The sequence below is a fragment of the Syngnathoides biaculeatus genome, chromosome 6 (genome assembly GCF_019802595.1).
Source record: "Syngnathoides biaculeatus isolate LvHL_M chromosome 6, ASM1980259v1, whole genome shotgun sequence".
Taxonomy (NCBI): domain Eukaryota; kingdom Metazoa; phylum Chordata; class Actinopteri; order Syngnathiformes; family Syngnathidae; genus Syngnathoides; species Syngnathoides biaculeatus.
Window position 1 is genome coordinate 1423469 of NC_084645.1, and position 21883 is coordinate 1445351.

At 40.9% G+C, this 21883-nt stretch overlaps 1 protein-coding gene across 2 annotated transcripts in view; it reads left to right on the top strand.

The window, feature by feature from the left end:
- The window catches only part of LOC133502564 (tetraspanin-18B-like), a 47092-nt gene that overhangs the window by 7341 nt on the left and 17868 nt on the right, over positions 1 to 21883 (top strand). The window contains exons 2-3 of one of the 2 annotated variants that reach the window (XM_061823494.1): positions 1232 to 1339; positions 20626 to 20710. In XM_061823494.1, coding sequence (XP_061679478.1) covers positions 20708 to 20710 — 3 coding nt within the window. In that variant the 5' untranslated portion in view covers positions 1232 to 1339; positions 20626 to 20707. The remainder of the gene's footprint in view (positions 1 to 1231; positions 1340 to 20625; positions 20711 to 21883) is intronic. The other variant, XM_061823493.1, reaches the window with a different exon arrangement.

Genomic DNA, 21883 nt, shown 5'->3' on the forward strand with positions numbered 1-21883 from the left:
TTTCTCATTTTTAGCTGCTTCCAACCCCGTTCGCCTCTTAGATCTGCTTCTCCTGCATACTCTGCTGCTGCTTCTTTGCGAGTGACTATAATTGCAGAAGTGTAGACCTATGTGAATGCACTCGTTTGTCACTTAGGGCTTCATTCATTTTGTTATACATTTTTTATCTCCTCTGCCTGAAGGGAGATGTGAGCCCCTGTAAATGTCATATTTATAGTTGATCACACATGAAACTCTCCACAATTTAACATGGGGTTAATGTTTACCTACATCCTTTAGTTTTAAACTGTCGTAGTACTTTCAGATGATATACACTGGGTGGAGATAAGTTTGATTTGAAACAAATTCTACACCTTTTATGTGTACGAAGTAAACATTGGCTCATTAATCATTTAGAGATGTCGATGCGGCAGTGGTTTATGTTCACAGAGTTTGTTGGTACGTTTGACACAAATTTGTTTGCTGTGGCTGCGTTTGCAGATTGGCTGAATCACAGAGAGTAGAGGGAATTCTTTCGAGCACGATCTGGGTTTACAAAACAGCCTGCTAATGACATGCCTTTCCAGTCTGGGTGTGTATGTGTGTCTGTCTGTATTTATCTATATGGATGAATTAGGGGTGGGACTTGAATAAAATGAAAATGAATCATGAAGTTACATTGAGGCTTTGGAATCAATTAATCCTTTTAATCCATCAAAATATTTGTAATAAAAAGCAGCAATGATGTAAATGGATTTTAGTGCACAGGGTGGAACAGTGGGCAACTGGTTAGCTCACCTGCCTCACAGCTCCGAGGACCTGGATTCAAATCCAGCTTCACCTGTGTGAAATTTGCTTGTTGTCCTTGTGCCAGTGTGGGTTTTCTCCAGATACTCCAGCTTCCTCCCACATTCCAAAAAACACAGCTGGTAGTTTAATTGCTCGTAGGCGTGAATGTGAGTGTGAATGTTGTTTATATGTCCCCTGCGATTGGTAGTCCAGAGCGTACCCTGCTTCTCACCCAGGATTAAGCTGGGATAGGCTCCAACATGCCCATGACCCTGGTGAGGCAAAGCGGTATGGAAAATTAATGAATGACTTTACAACTGTAATAATATAAGTTGTTGATAGTAAACATACAAGTTTGCTTTATGTCACAGCCATCAAAACAGAACTCCATTTTCCTAATTAAAATTAAACAAAGTGCCATTTTAAGAACAGTATTGCCCTTTAAATGCTTTCTGTATTGCAGTTGAAAAGTTGGCTTCATGTACAGCAGGTGCCTATACTGAAGAACACATTTTCTCACCCTTTATCTTCTGCTGCTAAATGTGATCTTCGGTCCAATCCAATCCACATGGTGAGTGAATTTGTGCAATGTTGACTACTTTTGGTCGTGAAGCCTGTCATCTGATCGAGTTTGGTATGTCGTTAACTCTTGTAAAAGTCATTAGACTAACAGCTCTGGCGGTCTATGTGCTCGCTATGACAAGCTTTGCAGGTGAGGACAACAGTGAGTTGGGGTCTGTTTTTATCAAGGTTCTGCTCTGTTTAGAAACAAGTCAATAACTTGCAAGTTTCACTCTTGTTAACGTAGCACAGAGAACCTCATATTGGGGCCTGAATGGACACAACTGGGTTCCCTTTCAACCCTCTGTGTGTGTAAACATGTCATAAAAGTATGAACACATTTTCCCGTTGTAGGAGGTCCGGTCCTTTGTGCTGCCTTTGTAGCCCACACACCAAGTCTATGATTTTTTTTTTTACTTGGTGCAGCTCCGGTGTGATTCCAACAAGGTATTGGAGCCTCCCACAGGAGGAGACTTACGTCCGATGTCATGTGGGTTCATTGTTAGCTGCCACAGCACCGAGGGAAATGATCAGGGTTTGATTTGGGCAGAAATTCACAGCATGAATTTGGATCAGCTCCAAAAGATATCTGCGGTAAGTTCGTGGATAGGTCTGCTAATGAGCTCACTCCCGCAAAGGAGCAAGGCTGGGAGCGAGCAGCTTGTTCTATTCCTCCATATTCTTAAAGGACAAGAAAGGAGAAATAGGAACTAATGATGCAAAGATCAACATCAGTGTGACTTCACAGAAGCTCGTTTGTGGTTTGTTTTACTGCAGCGACAGTGTTTCTTTTTATTCCTGTAGCAAAGATTGAAATTATGGTAGTAATCTATCCTATTAAAAACTAAAAAAACGAACTAAAAAACTAAATTTTCATTAATTGAGCAGGTAATTACCCTTAACTGTCTCATGAATTGAAAAGGAAGTGTATCTCTATAAAATGTAAAAACAATGAAGTGTTTGGGATGGGTCCCCTCCTAATCCACACTATCGAGGTGTGTGCTGTTTTACTCCTGCTGAAGCTTTGAACTCTGCAGAAACAAGCAAAGCAGGTCAGTGGTGCACTCTTTATATTAATAATATTGTTTCTTTTGCTCATTTTATTGCCCATGCACAACCGCATCATTAGACCAAACACGGTGGAACCTCAGGTTATGACCTTAATTAGTTTCGTGACCACATTTGTGTAACACAGAACATTGTTAAACCAAGATCAGAGGCAGTAAAATGATAATGGAATAAGTTCTTGGCCTTTGAAATTCAGCAAGCATCACGCTGCAACAGCGTCATCCCTGCCGCCCCCAAAATTCAGACCTGTGATAGGGTTAAAAAAAGAGTTTAATGCCATATATTTCAACACTGAAGCAAAAATTGTTCAGTGTTTTCTCACGTTTTCACCACCTACCTTCAAACATACGATGATGTATGGATTTCGCAATAAAACACGAAAATAGCTGTCGTGGGCCTTTAATACTGCTGTATGTATTTGAAGTGCCCTGTTGTCCTTTAATGATTTAAGCACACTTTTGAATGTTCTACAAACCTGCCATTGCGGCACGTAACCCGTTACCAGCAGATCAAACGTACATGCTGTAGACATTTCGTTCTACTCTTCCTCAAAAGAGGAAACATTTAGCTGGCAAAGCCCCAGCCTCCCACTGCTTCATCATTTTTTAATATTTCCTTGTGAAATTTTTACGCCAGTGCTGCTTTAAAAGCTCCTCAGTCGAGACAACATTCATGGGTCACTGCACTAAAACGAGGCCTGTCCTCTGGCCAAGGCATCCGCCATTGCCTCTGTGTGTGTGTGTGTGGTGTGTGTGTGTGTGTGTGTGTGTGTGTGTGTGTGGTGTGTGTGTGTGTGCGTGTGCGTGCGTGTAAGGCATGGATCATTTCCACCCGAGGTTGTGAAAAGGCTTGATTTTCCTGAAAAACAGAATATAGGTTAGTTGCTACAAAATGTCTTTCACATTTATCTTGGCATAGACAGGCACATGATTATTTTTCCCCATTCAATCTTAACCTCATTGCACCTTTCTATCTTTGAAGCTTCGGCAAATGAGAATTGCACTGGAAAGCATGCCAATGTATAAACCTTTGATACTCTAAAGTAAGTTTGATGTGCTCATGCATTTATCAACCGAAAGCCAAACGTGTGTTGCGTTCAAAAGTGTAGAAAGTGGAGGTGTCCCGACTGTGTGACATCTTTTTGGAAGGAAGGATGCTCTCAGCTTATCGTTTGTTTTGTCCTACACCTCCGGTCGACGAGGCTGCTGTTACGTCATCCACATTAGTTTTCACCACCTTTGAACTGCTCCTGCCTTCCTCCGAGAGGCGACCACAAAAATAGTAAAGGATTGCCTTTCATAATAGGACTGAGCTGGAGGTAGATTCCAAAGCAGCAGTAACCAAGGTACGAGATTGTATACTTTCATTTTTTTATTTCTTTTATGTGGCTATGTTTGGATGAGCATCAAGAAGGTTTCAGGAATATCACATCCTCATATCATAATCTGGCCAGGATCACAATCAGATACGAAAATTGATATTTTTCAAAGTGACTGCTATGTAATTTCATATAGGAATGGGATATCATCAAAATAACTCATTGATGATGTATACATTCGTCCGCCTCTGCCAAACAACACAACCTTGACAAATTAAAGCGACAGCTCAAATGTGAAAAGACTATTCAATAATATAACATGGTGTGTGTGTGTGTGTATATAGGTCAATTTTCCACTTCAAAAGTGTACCATACAAAAAAAAAGAAGAGGGTATTCTGTAGGGCTGCAACTAAATGATTACTTTTAGGGATGCACAATAACTGTTTCTTTCTGCTGAGCAAGCTGCCAAATGGATACGTGCTTGCGCATTCCCCGTCTGAGTGAAGACGAGCCGTAGTGTGTTTTGTGATTAATTCCGTTTGTAATTTACTATCCATTAAGCGAAAATTGTAATGGAAGATTCATAGGAGCAGGTCTCTGCTAGGCTTAACATTTAGCTTAGCTGTTAGGGCTTCGCAACGGACGTCCTTCCATTTGAGATGCCGAGCTCAAAAGAACTCAAAGTCACTGGAAGATTATTTATTTTACCTACTGTGGATATCGGCTATTTTTTAACTTTGGTTAAAAAAAAAAAAGAAAATTTTGCTGTCATGAAGGCACGTGGCAACCAACGTGCCGCTGAATGATACGGCGCTTGATATCGTTCCAGTTTTTCGGACGTATTGGCTGGGTCAGTGTAACGTCATCTCCCCCCCCCCCCCCCCCACTCATCGGGCCGATAGTTACAGTGCATCCCTACCTATTATAAAAATTGATTCACCTGTTGATATTTTTTTCCATTAATTAATGAATATGACTTTAAATAACATTTAAGACATTTCCATGCCTTTATTTCAAAACTGTACATTATTTCAAATTGACAGTGCAGAAAATGAACAACAAATTTATTATGATTTCCTTACTGGTCTGGGCCATAATGTCAGAAAATACACCTTGAGAAAAGTTAAACTTTGTTTTCCTAAGTAAAAGAATATGTTTGCAAATGACTTATTTGATGAAAGACCAAGATAATCAGTCTGTTTTGTTATTTTAATAAACAGAAGACTGAAATTCTGAGGTTTTGGACAATTTCAAGTGAAACAAGATTCTCAAAATGATTGGACGATTACCCAAAATTTTTAGCGATTAATTTGATATTTAATATATTTTTCGAGTAATGATTGCAGCTGTAGTGTGCTGTGTGCTGTGCTGGAGTATCACAATATTACAGCGTCCAGAGGTAATAACACAGTAACAACATTGATGGCCATTTGGGGCCGAGTATGACAAAGGTGTGTAACCAAAGAGTCACCAGTGTGCGCTCAGTATGCTTCACTGACCAGCCACTGTACTAGCAATAGCACCTTGCAGTACTTTATACCAACCACAATGCATCAGAAGAAGAATACATATAATGCAAGGTGTATAACAGTAAATGTTCTAAATGTTTAAATGTTTTATATATAAAAACATATAAATGTTATAAAACACACATCAATTATCACTTTGTTTACCCCCCCCAAAAAAAAAGAAATGCTAACTTTGTGGATCACATGGCATGATGCCTGTGGGTCCCGCCCCACTAAAACGATGCTAAAAAAACAATGAAGAAATGTTGTGATCTATTACCAAAAGCACATTTGCTTATCTCTGTAGGCTGTCTGGAATTGTACTGACTTTTTTTTTTTTTTTTAACAAGGAACAGATGTTCCCCTTCAAACAGTTTTTTCCCAAGTAAGCTTCCCTTACATTGGTCACATCTAGACCACGTCGCCCCCCCCCCTCCCAGCAGTCTATAATGCAAGCTTTCAGAAATCTCATCAAATGATTCGCTGGCTGTCTGCATGTACATATTTGTTCTGTTGCCTTTGGCTGTTGTTCCTCCAAGCAGTTTGACACATTGCAGACAGATGGAGCGTTCTGAAAGTTAGGAATCCAAATAATTTATAGTATCTCCAGTGGATGCGCCACAAAGCATTTTAGTCATTTTTTTTCCATCTCCTCTTCTTGTTTGCTGTTAAGAACCTAATTCTCATGCTGGGTTAATCATATTGTACATTTTAGTCGTTATGGAGAACTTTTGTTATAAATCATTAAAAAAAAACTCAAGTGGCGGGGCTACTGGATTTGGATTTGTACATTCCCCACATAATGGAAGTAAGTTTATCTTTTTTTTTTTTTGCCACGGGTCACCTGTCAATGGTTAAATAAGCGTATGCGCAGTAATGCATTTCATTATACAGTAAATAAGCCATCTGTGGTACTGCTCCAGTCGTCCAATGTTCTGTTTATTTTCCAAGTGCTGCGGTTGAGTGGTTTGCTCACAATTTCATCACTCGTTCCAATTAATACCCAATACAGCGTGAGCAGCATCTATTTAAGCAAGACACTTGTCATCAACTCCCCGAAAGAAAGTGAGACTACTATTCTCAATGTGTTACCATCACACGTTTAGATCAATATGGATTTTTTCTTTTCCGATTGCTGTTTAACTCCTGTCGATCAAAGCTTTTGGTACATTTGGCCTCACCATTATACCTCGTGGTGTTTCTCCAACTGCATCTGTTGTGACATATTTGCCACTGAGCCGTCTCGTTTTGTGGTATAAACTTTGATTGACTTGTGTTTCTTCTGGGACGTGATCTGGACCGCTTCCAAGCAGCTCACTTTCCGTCCTCTGCCCGATCTTTCCTCCACTTCGCATAAATCAATGTGATGTAATTGCATGAAGTCCCTTTCCCACAGCTGGAGCCTGAAGCAGGGAAGGGGAATCTCGAGGAAAATGTGTTTCAGTATGGCCACTTAACCTTAAAGCCTTCTCATTCCCAAGACCCAAACTCTTTATTTAGACCCCTAGATACTGTATCGGTCTTTGCAAAATTGTTTCATTTGGTGGTGTTTGATGTATTCTTTTCAAGTCAAGGGGCAGGATGAGTTCTCACAGTTGCCGCTCCCAGTTTACATGTGACTAATACACTCAAAAGATCAGCAGATGAGATCTAATTTCTGAGAGTGCTTTTTGTGTTGAGCCAAGCACGATTCCTCCCGACGTCTCCGCGGCCGGAGGCTCTCCCTGCCCGACCGATGCGCTGCATTTTTGCAAGTTTGTACTATGGAAAATGTCCAACCACATTTCCCACGTCTTTCCATCCTGGGTTTTTTCCTGGGACTCTCATGCCCGTGATAGCTTGTCGGAGAATATCTTTGAGCTCTTTGTCCGGGGCGTACTTAATTTTAAGAAAAGCTGAAAGCAAAGCATGTAATTGAGACGGGTTTTTTGGGGGTAGAGTGAGAAGACCATTCACAGGGGTTTCAAACTCTTTTTTTTTTTTTTTTCCACAGGCCAGATCTTAGTCGTGATTTCCTTCAGAAGGCAGCTATCACTGTCAACCAGAGGTGTGGACTCAAGTCACATGACTGGGACTCAAGTCAAACTCGAGTGATGGATTTGATTATTTTAGGCTCAACTTGACAATATGTCAAAAGACTTACAACTTCACTTGGACTTGAACAGAATTGACTGGTGAGATGTGATTGAACCCATTGACATGAAAAGACTTTGACCAAAGAACTGACAAACCAACCATTTGTTGCTTTGTCTTTCTAAATGTATCCATGCAACTTTACTCTTGAAAATATGATAAATGACAACGTAATGCTGAAGAGCTACACGATAATTTATCCGGTCAAATTGTCCTACATAATTACTACTAATGTGTACTGTCTACAAATAGCTAACTTCCAGAGTGGCACAGAAAATAATAAATATGGGGGTGGGGGCGATCTGTTCCGAAGTCATATTGGTGTAATCATATATAGACTGGCCACAACTTTATAACCATTTGCACATTAAAGATCCAATGCAAGAGCTAAATATGTAGAATAATCTGCCTTTACAAAGATATTTATGTCCAATTTGATTGACATGGTCAAAGAAGAATTAATTTACAGGATGTTTATTATCGTGGTTGAATTCTAGTTTACCACCAACTGTACCTCAATGACTCCCAGTATTTACCTGCTCTCACCAACGCCACCACAAACAGGTTTAGGTTTGTTTTTCCTTTATGAGGAGCTGTCAGGCTGTAGCCCCCTCTGGGTTGAGGAAATGATACAGATGTGAAGCGTCTGGCTCTAGTAAACCAGTGAGACACCTGCTCTCCTGCTCCTGTGCAGCCCACCCTTACCCCCCACCCCCTTACTGACACACATATCTCCTCGCCCACACTGCACAATGCACAAAGCAACATTCCTTTGCTGTTACCTACTTTTACTAGCACCTTGTCTACAACACACATTTGTTATATGATCAGATTAAGATTGTATGTACTGGAAATATCCCAATTTTTTGACCAGAAAATGTTGAGATTTGTGTGACTATCTGACCTGTACTCAGCTGTTAGTGGTCAGTCTTGCAAATTCCTGTGGATCACATCATGGAGGATTTTGAGGCTCCATGTACTCCTTTATATTTTCATGGAAATTACATCTTACGTATGCAGTAAAAAAAACAGACGTTTGAGCCTGGGTTGAAATTATTTCATAATGACAACATAGTATCCAATGCCTCATGATTTCCATTATACTATTTTTGATATTTACTTTTTGGTTTATATCCTACAAATCTAAATTTTGGTGTATTGAATAATCAAATGGCCAAATTGAAAAGATTAGTCTGTCTTTTGGCGCCAAGACCTTCCTTGTTTCAACTTATGTCTTCATTTTACAGAAGGAAATGTGCTCTTTGCTGGCCTTAATTATCATCATAAATTGCATCTGTTAGCAATTCCTCTGCATTTAGACATTTACAGGTTTATATGCGAGCACGCTGGCAGGGAAGGTCAGGGTCGAGGTGTGTGCGCATGTTCGGGATACACCATACTGTTTATGTGCATGAAACAATCAACGTAAGCAACTATTAATGACATCATGTGCTTTGAAGAATAATCTGATTTCAACAAGTATTCACGAGCCACTGGCAAATTGTCATTAAAGCATATGAAAAGTTACAAGATTTTTTTTTTTCTCTTAGTTTTATTTTATGACATCTGTTACTGAGTCTTTCAATAAAGTTGAACAGTCATATAAGAGCACTGTGTACAATATGTACAAGAAAATATGACCAGACATGAGAATCTTTACAAGAGCTGTATTTTCACCATAGCACTTGCCAGTCTGTTTTATAGATAATTGCATTTGACTTTACAACTCCATCTTGCTAAGAGATTAATGTTTTGATTTCCTCCTTCAACTATATGATAAGAGCCAAGATTAGGAAGAAATTATGACTGTATGACAGTCGGCCTCATTTAAAATGTTCTTTTACTTTCTCTACACTGGTAGTGAAAAACAACCTGAGGGAAGATCGTCTGCGAGTGTCATTATGCAGTGAAACTGGATGTGCATTGCCTGAGCTTTGAGCTTTCCAGGGCTTTGGGATGTAATGCTGATGGAAATGAAGTAAACTGTTGTGTGGCTGCACATTATGAGTGGGCGAGTTAGCAATAATCAAACTCTTTGGGAGGTGACACAAAGAATTATCTTCTACCAGGGGTTGAAAAGCTGCACTGCTGGTATCCTCGCAGTGTTTTTGTAACCTTCACTGGAAAGCCTTGCTCTTAATTGTGTCCCACGGGCCCTCGGCCTGCAGTATTCACAACCCTTCCTGTCCCTCTTGCTGATCCCACCCGCTCCTTTAGAAGTGAACCCCATCTTCCTTGTGACCAATCCAACAGCTCTTTTCTCTTTCATTACTCAGCTTCAATGGTTAGTCTTCATTCCCTCCTCAGGTCGCAGGCTCCGCTGAGACGAGAAACTAACCTTGGGGGCTCGAGGAGTTTGGTGAAAGTTGAAGATGGTTAGTTAAGTTATCCAGGGGGTCCTCAGTCTATAAGGGAGTTCTTTTCCTATGGCTGTGACAAATGTGGACATGCTTTACTATTACCAACTGATACAATTACAGTCGTAAAGTTATTCATTCATTCATTGATTCATTCATTCATTTATGCATCCACTATGCTGCTTATTCTTTCTAGGATCACAGACGAGCTGGAGCCTACCCACCTATCTTCGCGCGAGAGGCGGGGTACACTCTATGAGGCCAAAGTTCTAACCAGTTGCATGACCGTGCTGCCAGACAAATCACAACTTGTGGTTCATTTTCACTGATCGCACCCAAGCCTGATTACCTCCAGACCTGTTCAATTGAGAAATCACTTAAATAGAACCTGTTTGACAAATACAAGTTGGACAAAAGATCTAAAAACGCTGCAACGAAATGACACGATCCAAATAAATTCAAGAACCATCAATAATTAAAGCTACTGACATCGATCAGTCTAGGAAGCCTAACAAAGCAATATATGAAGCTTTAGAATCTGAGCATGCCATGGGGACAGCCATTAAACTCAAATAGAGAAATTATGGAACAATGGTGAACACCAATGACACATCCAGGAGGCCACAAAGGAATGCAGGACAACTGCAGGCCTCCCTTGTTTCAGTTGAGGTCGATGTTCATGACAGAACAATAAGGAAGAGGGTAATAATAATAATAAATGAGCATTTTAAAAATTACAACAAATTTCACAACAGTAAAAGATATGAGTATATGCTGAAAAAGACTTCTCTATCTGAGATTTGAGATTTCCACTAGACGTTTAAAATATTTCACTGCTCAATAAACAATGAAGATGAAATATTTAAAACATATAATGCAGTAGCATACAGTCAATAGTACAATAAATATTAATATGTATAATGAAACATGATACAAAAGCATAAAAATCAATAGTGAAAGGAGGTGTAATGCACGGATACATCTTACTAAAATGAAGTTAAACAGCAAACGTGTTTATTTTACCCCAATTTTGAAAATATCTATTGCGTTGGAATGTCTGATATCTAAAGGTCAAGTGTTTCAGAGCTTAGGGGCTCTGGTAACAAAGGTTGCATCCCCAATTTTCCTCCCACTTCTTCAAAGAATTACCAGCAGATGATTGAAGTGCTCCTGGGGGCTGACATTTAGTAAGAGATTTTCTGATGTAATATGGTCCCAATCCACAAAGTTCTTTACATCAAATGAGCAAGATCTTGAAGTCAATTCTATATATTACAGAAGCCAATGTAGTGCAGCTCAAACCGTACTCATGTGCTCTCTCTTCCTGGTTGTTGTCAACAAGCAAGCAGCAGAGTTTTGGCTAGTTTGTAGTCTCTTTGCAGTTAAAAGTGTATTTCAATAGTCCAGTCTGCTCGAGATGAAAGCATGAATTACTTTTCCAGCAGCTCTTTGATTTATAAGTAGTCATACTCTAGCTATCTTTCTAAGGTGCCAGAACAATGTCTTTATCACCTTACTAATGGAGGATTTAAAGTTAATAATAATAATGATAAGTGCAGAGTTGATACCATATAGGTGACCGTCGTAGATCAGTGCCGGCTGGTCAGTAGTAGAGCAAATTCGTCAACACCGTGTCCTGAGGATACACTTTTTGGAATAACAAAAACAAACACATGCTGAAGTTGGCTTACCCAGTTGCTGTGCTCTCAGTGCCGGAGTATTATACTCCACAGTCATCACTTAGCTGCAGCAGTCAATTTTCTTAATGGCCTCAGTATTTGTTAAATAAAATGGATGCACAAAGACAAAAAAAAAAAAAAAATCAAAATCACATGTAGAAAAGAAAATGGAAGAGATCCTCCCATGTTGTTTGTATAACTTGTTAAAGGTGAAAGCCATTTCGCACTACTTTCCAATTTATTGTGTATGTGCTAAAGGGCGTGGCAGCATATTTTTTTCTTCTCTGATGTGCTGGCACATCCCTGGATAAAAAAAAACGTTTTATTCTGGAGTGGCGTGCGATGATGTCGAAAACCCCTGTCAGTAGGATAGGGACTGGTGCAGTGATTTCTGAGTGCCATTTTGGCGGACTTGTAGTGTAAACGTTAAGGAGGAAATGGGGGAAGCCATCATAATTGTATTTTCCCACTATCTTAAACTTTGGGCCAATAGAGAAATGATCTACAGATGTCTCTGCATGAGGCTTTCAAAGCTCATTGCTCAGCCTGAACTCAGGCTCAAAGCTCTCTTCCTGGAACTATAGTGTTCACGAATGACCTTAAAATCTGACACCCTACCATGAAATTAGTATAGGATATACACATTCATTTTTTTTTTCTGCTGTGACATCTCTTTGTTGCAAAGTACATACTTCCAATAACCAAACAAAAATCTCACAAAGAAGTTGTACTTTACAAATGTGCGCTACCGTGTGACAAAGCGTGTGGAAGGGTTAGCATCTGATTTGGTGATGCTTGAGTGTCGAAGGGAAAGAGAGGAGCATCATGGTAAAGATTGAGGTCCTTCCTAGCCAACAGGATGCCAGGAAGATGCTGGGCGATAGCCAATGGGAGAGCAGCGCTATCGTGCCACTTCGAAACCAAGCTGTTTAGGTTCGGTGGAATTTGGGGGCTGGGAATAGCAGCACGTATTTTTGCCTACTGTATCTTAAATTTTCCATCGTAACAAGAGATAATATATTTCCAAAGAGGCGTTTTGTAACCTGAATTTTTTGTTACGAGAAACGTTCGTAAGTAAAGATACCACTGTACGTATTGCCAAATTGCGTTCCATTTAGCGGTAAAATCCTCCTGATCTCGTCGGCTGCTACGTCACCACTTCCCAACGTCTGCATTGGATCGCCAGGCGTCAATTTTCTTTGTGCTTTGTTATGGAGACCTTTCGTACTGAGCAAATGTTGGGTCAAAAGGCCATTAATGAGGATTTTTTTTTCCCTCTCCCTATTTAATTAGTACATTTCAGAAAACCTACTTCATCACTTCTTCTTCCAATCTGTTTTAGAATTGATTTGAAAATATGACTAATTACTTTTAAAGCACCGATGGACCTTGCTCCTAGCTAACCAAACTTTTAATTACAGTACATATGAGCCGGCCTGCAGCCTCAGATGTTCATGATGATGATGGTGTTCTATTTGGCCCAAGGTTCAGGCTTAAAAGTAAAGGACATTTCTCATCAGGGTGCCTCATCTTTCGAACAACCTGCTTGTGGATCTGAGACAGGTAAAATGGGTAGCATCTTTCAAATCACTTTCATTTTAGATTGGATTTTAAGTGATGGCATCTTCACCCCATTTTTTTCTTTAATGATTATAATATTTCTATCTTAAGGTGCTTTTTTTATGCTTAACGTTCAACTTTGTTTGTCAAAATACTATAAATGTTTTTTCAAATGAGCTCTTAGGGCCGTCACCATGAAATCTTTTTAGAATAGATTAACCTATGGATATTTTGTAGAGTAATCACTGCCTGGCCATATAATTAATTTAGGGGTCAGAGGGGTGTTCCCCATTGTGGGAGAAGCGCTACAATTTGTGAAACAAACTCCAGTGGATGAAGGGTGTTCTGAAGGGTTGGGATTTTTTTTTTCACTTAATTTTACTGACAGCAGTTTCTGCTTCTTATTTGAGTTTTGTAACAATTCAACATGTCATGAAAATATGATTCTTAAATAGTTGTTTTATGTGGTGAATTCCACATTGTTCCCATACCCTAAAATACAGGCCGATGTTTTTACTTTCGAAATTTGGTTTGTGCCAGACTGAGGACAGCATACAGGGACCAAATTGAGATTGTGTAGCTTCTAGACTTTTCCACCAAGAAGTTAAGGTGAATGTGATTATTGGGTTGTTGAAACAGTTAGGGCAGGGATGTCCAAACATTTTTGCCCCAAGAGCTACTTTTCAAGGAACCAACCTCCCACCTCCCAGATCGTGACCATGTCTCCAGTTTGAGAGCACAGAGAACTACCAGTGAGCTAAAATTCTAGGCCTCTGTCACAGCTCAGCATCAATACATGTTGATATATACCTTGCATATGTGCCAAACTTGCACAACACAACGTAATTAACAATATAAATGGTTTTGTCATTCTTCTTCTTCTTCTTTTCCTTTCGGCTTGTCCCGTTAGGGGTCGCCACAGCGTGTCATCTTTTGCCATCTTAGCCTATCTCCTGCATCTTCCTCTCTAACCCCAACTGTCCTCATGTCTTCCCTCACCACATCCATAAACATTCTCTTTGGTCTCCTCTCGCTCTTTTGCCTGGGAGCTCCATCCTCAGCATCCTTCTACCAATATACTCACTCTCTCGCCTCTGAACATGTCCAAACCATCGAAGTCTGCTCTCTCGAATCTTGTCTCCAAAACATCCAGCTTTGGCCGTCCCTCGAATGAGCTCATTTCTAATCCTATCCAACCTGGTCACTCCGAGCGAGAACCTCAACATCTTCATTTCTGCCACCTCCAGTTCAGCTTCCTGTTGTTTCTTCAGTGGCACCGTCTCTAATCCGTACATCATGGCCGGCTTCACCACTGTTTTGTAAACTTTGCCCTTCATCCTAGCAGACACTCTTCTGTCACATAACACACCGGACACCTTTCGCCAGCTGTTCCAACCTGCTTGGACCCGTTTCTTCACTTCCTTACCACACTCACCATTGCTCTGGATTGTTGACCCCAAGTATTTGAAGTCATCCACCCTCGCTATCTCTTCTCCCTGTAGCCTCACTCTTCCCCCTCCACTTTTCTCATTCACGCACATATATTCTGTTTTACTTCGGCTAATCTTCATTCCTCTCCTTTCCAGTGCATGTCTCCATCTTTCCAATTGTTCCTCTGCATGCTCCCTGCTTTCACTGCATATGACAATATCATCTGCGAACATCATGGTCCAAGGGGATTCCAGTCTAACCTCATCTGTCAGCCTATCCATTACCACTGCAAATAGGAAGGGGCTCAGAGCTGATCCCTGATGCAGTCCCACCTCCACCTTAAATTCCTCTGTCACACCTAAGGCACACCTCACCATTGTTCTGCTGCCATCATACATGTCCTGTACTATTTTAACATACTTCTCTGCCACACCAGACTTACGCATGCAGTACCACAGTTCCTCTCTTGGTACTCTGTCATAGGCTTTCTCTAGGTCCACAAAGACGCAATGTAGCTCCTTCTGACCTTCTCTGTACTTTTCCACGAGCATCCTCAAGGCAAATAATGCATCTGTGGTACTCTTTCTAGGCATGAAACCATACTGTTGCTCGCAGATACTTACTTCTGTCCTGAGTCTAGCCTCCACTACTCTTTCCCATAACTTCATTGTGTGGCTCATCAACTTTATTCCTCTATAGTTCCCACAGCTCTGAACATCCCCTTTGTTCTTAAAAATGGGAACTAGAACACTTTTCCTCCATTCTTCAGGCATCTTTTCGCCCGCTAGTATTCTGTTGAATAAGTTGGTCAAAAACTCCACAGCCATCTCTCCAAATTGCTTCCATACCTCTACCGGTATGTCATCAGGACCAACTGCCTTCCCATTTTTCATCCTTTGTAATGCCTTTCTGACTTCCCCCTTAGTAATCATTTCCACTTCCTGGTCCTTCACTCTTGCCTCTTCAACTCTTCCTTCTCTCTCATTTTCTTCATTCAACAACTTCTCAAAGTATTCTTTCCATCTATTTAGTACACTACCGGCACCAGTCAACACATTTCCATCTCTATCCTTAATCACCCTGACCTGCTGCACATCCTTCCCATCTCTATCCCTCTGTCTGGCCAACCTGTAGAGATCCTTTTCTCCTTCTTTCGTGTCCAACCTGGTGTACATGTCTTCATATGCCTCTTGTTTAGCCTTTGCCACCTCTACCTTTGCCCTACGTCGCATCTCGATGTACTCCTTTCGCCTCTCCTCAGTCCTCTCAGTATCCCACTTCTTCTTCGCTAATCTCTTTCCTTGTATTACTCCCTGTATTTTGGGGTTCCACCACCAAGTCTCCTTCTCCCCTTTCCTACCAGATGACACACCAAGTACTCTCCTGCCTGTCTCTCTGATCACCTTGGCTGTCGTCGTCCAGTCTTCCGGGAGCTTCGGTTGTCCATCGAGAGCCTGTCTCACCTCTTTCCGGAAGGCCGCACAACATTCTTCCTTTCTCAGCTTCCACCACATGGTCTCTGCTCTACCTTTGTCTTCTTAATCTTCCTACCCACCACCAGAGTCATCCTACACACTACCATCCTATGCTGTCGAGCTACACTCTCCCCTACCACTACTTTACAGTCAGTAACCTCCTTCAGATTACATCGTCTGCACAAAATATAATCTACCTGCGTGGTTCTACCTCCGCTCTTGTAGGTCACTATGTGTTCCTCCCTCTTCTGGAAATAAGTGTTCACTACAGCCATCTCCATCCTTTTTGCAAAGTCCACCACCATCTCTGCCCTTCAAAGTTCCTTTCCTGGATGCCGTACTTACCCATCACTTCTTCATCGCCCCTGTTTCCTTTACCAATATGTCCATTACAATCTGCACCAATCACAACTCTCTCGCTGTCTGGGATGCTCAGAACTACTTCATCTAGTTCCTTCCAGAATTTCTCTTTCAACTCTAGGTCACATCCTACCTGTGGTGCATAGCCGCTAACCACATTATACATAACACCCTCAATTTCAAATTTTAGTCTCATCACTCGATCTGATACTCTTTTCACCTCCAAGACATTCTTAGCCAGCTCTTCCTTTAAAATAACCCCTACTCCATTTCTCTTCCCATCTACTCCGTGGTAGAATAATTTAAACCCTGCTCCCAAACTTCTAGCCTTACTACCTTTCCACCTGCTCTCTTGGATGCACAGAATATCAACCTTTCTCCTAATCATCATGTCAACCAACTCCTGTGCTTTTCCTGTCATAGTCCCAACATTCAAAGTCCCTACACTCAGTTGTAGGCTCTGTGCATTCCTCTTTTTCTTCTGACGCTGGGTCCGGTTTCCTCCTCTTCTTTGTCTTCGACCCACAGTAGCTGAATTTCCACCGACGCCCTGCAGGTTAGCAGTGCCGGGGGCGAGCGTTGTTAACCCGGGCCACGACCGATCCGGTATGGGATTCTTTAGATGAACGCTCATATTTGTTTGGCACAGTTTTTACGCCGGATGCCCTTCCTGACGCAACCCTCTGCATTTATCCGGGCTTGGGACCGGCCTACAGATTGCACTGGTTTGTGCCCCCATAGGGCTGCATTTTGCGTTTTGTCATTACCTGAGTTTATTCCGGTGACTTGCACTCATGTGAATCAGCAAGGGATGCATAGTCCGGACAGTAGCTGCTGACAGCCAGCTTCAAGCATGCTTCCAAATGTTCATCAGTTTGGCTGGAACAGTAAAATACTCCTCCATGAATTCCGTATGACAGTGGTAAGTTTTTCTCTTCTTACTTGATCCAGCTCCCCCATTCATTTTTATACCCTTTCTTCAATGTAACAGAAAACAGATAAAAAGAGGAGGTAACACACTTACTAGCTTTTCAGTTCCGAAATACCACCATTTTTCCACAGATGCTGTTACCTTTTAGTGTCTTTTTTTGGGCATATTGATGACCTAAGTCTGAAAAATTGTAATGGTCATCGATTATTATATGTGTATATCAATCAAGCGACTGGATGGATGATAGTGTGGTGTCTAATCTAGACTGATTACCTTTTTTGAGTTTTGCCGAAATCGTGATAGCTAAATATTTCATGTTTACTCTAGGAATGGGTTAACCAGGAATTTGATCTGCAGGACCTTATTGGGAGTCTTGTTGATTTTTGTCCAATTGATAGAGTAAGCTGATAATTGTGAAAATCTGGTTTTAGAAGGCTTGCGTGTGGCTTGAGAAATTGAACTCAGGTATGATAAAACAGCGTTGCATTTTCTTTATTTTATAACAAGGGTGCAATCACTTTATCACACTGCGCCATTTAGTTTTAGATTTTTTTTCTCAGCCTTGATAATAATAATAATAATAAAACCTTCATTTAAAAACTGGATTTTTGAATTGACTTATATTGTCTTTGATATTTGAATCAGTTTGATGATGGGAAACATTGAAGTGCAAAAAAATAAGGACTCAGTCAGGAATAAAGCTTTTCATACCACTGTATCTAAAACTCTATGAGGAGGTCGCTGCAGATCCTCTGGAAGAGCTGATCTTTTTCTTTTGTACTATTGGTTAGAATTACATTTAACACTTTCAATACTGTGTCTAGAGGTTTATTATCTTGTAAGTAATTATAATATACAATATATACATTTGTTGGCAAGCTCACTGGCAATGGTTTTGGCCCCCCTGTTCCCAGTAAAAAATTAGTTTCAGCCACCCAACCAATAAAATTCTGTAGGTGCCCTTAGCTTGCTGTTCTGTATTTGCATTGTAGGATATTGGCCATTGGAGTGGGATGCAGGGGGGGAAAAAAGTGTTTAAATTCAGACTTAGAAAATGTGAATGAAGCCGGAAACCAGGGTATGTGCATGTGGCATTGATCATAAAGTTGCACTTTGCGTGTCAGATTATTTTAATCCAGACATGAACTGTATGAGATGACTCCACACATATCCCAACAGATCCAGAATCATGACATATTGCTGTTATATACATAAACCAGATGTTGGTGATGCAACAGTCATGTCGGCCTTTGAAATAACACGAGTGAAATCCATTAGCGATTGCCTTTGATGATTAAATTCCCAACAGTGCTTATGATGTGAAGTGGCGCCTTTGTGAAATGGATTCATTGAAAATAAAAGATATTTGTAGAAGAAAGCTTTTTGTGTGGCGCTTTGTTGGACACTCCCCGGTTAGGCCTTTATCGTCTTGCTGGAGGGGGCAGTCTTATTGTTGCGCGTTCCTAGCCATTTGCACGGATCTTTCTTCACACCCCCAAAGCTGATTCAATGAGGCGCCGCCATCCAATTTGTGCTCTACTTTCCTGTGAAAAAAGGTTTCCATGGCAACCAACAAATAATGCAGACCTTCTCCAGTGTTGTTCTCCTCTACGTACAGTAGCTAATAGCCCTCTAAAAAGGCGCAAGGGAGAAATAAGCGCTACAGCAGGCTTCAGGGTGTTGTTTGGCCGCCCTCCTGTTGGCAGATAGTTTATCCACAATTATTATTTACCCACGTTCTGCTTTTCTCATAATCCAACACAAAGTGTGAAGGAATTACTGCACTATATTGGTTGGCTATACTCTAAATGGATCAGCGACAGCATCATGATCAACTGCACAATCTAATGAGATCCAACACAACAGCTGTATCAAAAAATAAATACATTTGGAAAGATAATGCCCAATGACACTGTCCCAATGTTGTTTAAATTTAGTTGTGCTAAGTCCAGCGATCCATCCATCCATTGTCAGCATTGCTTATCGTGGTTAGGTCATGGGTCGCTGGAGCGGACCACTCCCTGAACTGGTCGCCAGTCAGTTGCTTTGCACATATAGACACAGACAACCACTCGCACTCACATTCACACCATCACGCCGTGGGAACGTAACCCACGCTCCTTGCACCAAAAGTCAGGCGAGTGAACCATTATGCCATCAGTAACCCAGCTGGAAAGTCAAGAGAAATAAAATGATTCAATCTTGCATATTAAATGTAAGTTATTAGAACTTGATAGTTTGAATGAACAACTTTGATGGTACAGCTGCAGTTTCGCTGAAAATTGGAGAATGCTTGGTGGAATACATTGCTGCCATGTACCGCCATGCATTTATGCTGTAGTTCCCTCGGCTCTTGTATCTGATCTCATCAGAGTGTCCAAGTGGTCATTGTATTGTAGCGACTTGTTGTGTATTAGCTATGTAAAATGGAGAAGATTTCATCAATGAATTATGTGTCCCCATGCCGCTTTGGGAAGGCGATACATGAGTGTGATTCCAGTGTCTCCCCATTTCTCCGCTAAATTTCCATTCCCTGCTTTGATGGCTTTTTTCCTAGATGTAATCAGAGCTACGTACTTTGCTGCCGCGATCAATCACGTTGAGCGTCCTGCTGAATGAAGGCGTTATGTTTTGTCAGCAGGATGCTGCGGTACAAGCCTTGGGCCGGAACACTCCGGAGATATTCTTCATCCAAATTCTCTGTGAGAATGAGTGTGCAATGTCTGTATATGAAGATCAACCCATTATCGTCACACAGCTGTAGGAATCTATTCCTGAACAGTTGTCTGTGCTTTGAACGCGATGTCTGGCGCTGACTATTTTTGCACCATGAGGGTGGAACATTCGAATGTAAATTGGCTATCATCACTAGTTCGTTATTTTCTTCTGGGAGATACTTGATGAGTTTGCAAACTGAGAAAGGTTTAAAGAGTTCATGTTCATTAATATTCTGTCGAAGAAGTGTACAATGACAGTTAAAGTGAGCAACATGCGTTAAAAAGTACGACAGTTTAGTCTACTCGTGGTGAATAATGCACAAGCTCAGATGTGTATCAAGGTCACACCACAAGCTGAGTGTCTTGGGTCCTGTAATAACTGCAATTATTCAAGTAAGAAGCCCTTCAGGCACGGAATGTAAATTCCACCTGTGCAGGTCTGGATTATGGCAATTAAAAGGCATTTTCTTGCATTACGTCCCAGTTAAATTTGCCTTCCTGCTGAGGGGTGATATATTCTCAGTGATAAAACAGCATCCCACATTAGCTCATTGCTGGAAGTAAGTTCATCCATTATAAATGCAACCTCTGTTATTTTGAAGTGTCCTAGGATTATATTTTATCAACCTCCTATTCTTGCTCTATTTCACATGAATTACACATTCTACACTTGTCTCGCTTTTCTTCCCTCTTGTCTGTTTTTGTTAATCTCATTATTTTGGTGCTGACCTCTGCTACTTTCATTGTGCTTCCAACAGTCCACGAAAACAGGAGCTGCGTTGATCCCCAAGAGAAGGTTTCAACTTCACCTGAGCAAAGACAAAGCACCAGGAGAAAGTCATGGTAGGTTCCTATACATTTATCTACAGCACTTTTGTTGCATAACCCGTATTCCTTGGTTGAAAGATCTTATTCTTTGAAAACGCATGGTGAGGGTTTTGCCAGAAGTCGAAATCCAACCTTAACATCTTTTTTTAGCCCTACTACATCAAAAACAATTCTTTCACGCAGATTAAGTAAGTAAGTATCTTTCGGCTTGTCCCTTTCGGGGTCGCCACAGCGTGTCATCTCTATTAGGCTTGATTTAACGATATGTCCACATGACCAATTCAGATTTTGTCGGCAATAAATTTGGATTGTATTTTCAAATGATCACTTTCCAATGTCATTATTTACATTTACTGAACACAAGGAAACGTGCCTAAAACGCAGGTAAACGGCTACAGTACACATACAGAAGTAACAACTTCCATCAGCAACAATATCCTAATTTGTTTCCACAATTTGTGATTGCACTCAATACTTCCATTCACCTCCAATGTATATTAGGACCATCCTTAATAGTGTAAGACTTTACTATGGATGTCATTCAACCGAGATCTGCTTTTTATATTTATTGGCGCATTTTTTATTTTCCTGCCTCATAATTCTAATCCAGGTATAATCCAGTCCCAATTTAGTTCAGAGACTGCCAAATGCATACATCTTCTACTCTTTATGTTGCCTTGACCAAAAACAAGGCCTTATGGGGGAGTGAGATAAATAAAATCCAGTAATTGTCTCTTGAGCAGTCTAGTGTAAATCCCACCTTCATGATCTCTTCCAGGGAGGTTATTTTTTTCATCATGTGGTTGCAACATTGTGGATCAATGACATACTTCCACTTGATGGAGGTGTGAGATTTGAAATTTAGTGGAGATCACCTGGATGCAGTGGTTTTCAATACAATGGATTGTTTCAGCACCCCGCTTAAAATATTTCAACCACCCCCCACCTCTCCCTATTTACAATTTTTCAGATCTTGCACCCTCACTCGGAGAAACTTTCAAGTGGAGGGGTTGTAAAAAAATTCATCTCCAAAAAGGGGGGTTGCCCAAAAAAGTGTCAAAACCACTGCTTGAACATAGAGGTGGAGGCTTCCCCCACTGCACACACGCACACACACACACACACACCACACACACACACCTTGGTGGCCTTGGTGATGGTGGAGCTACTGTTTGTAATACCTTAACA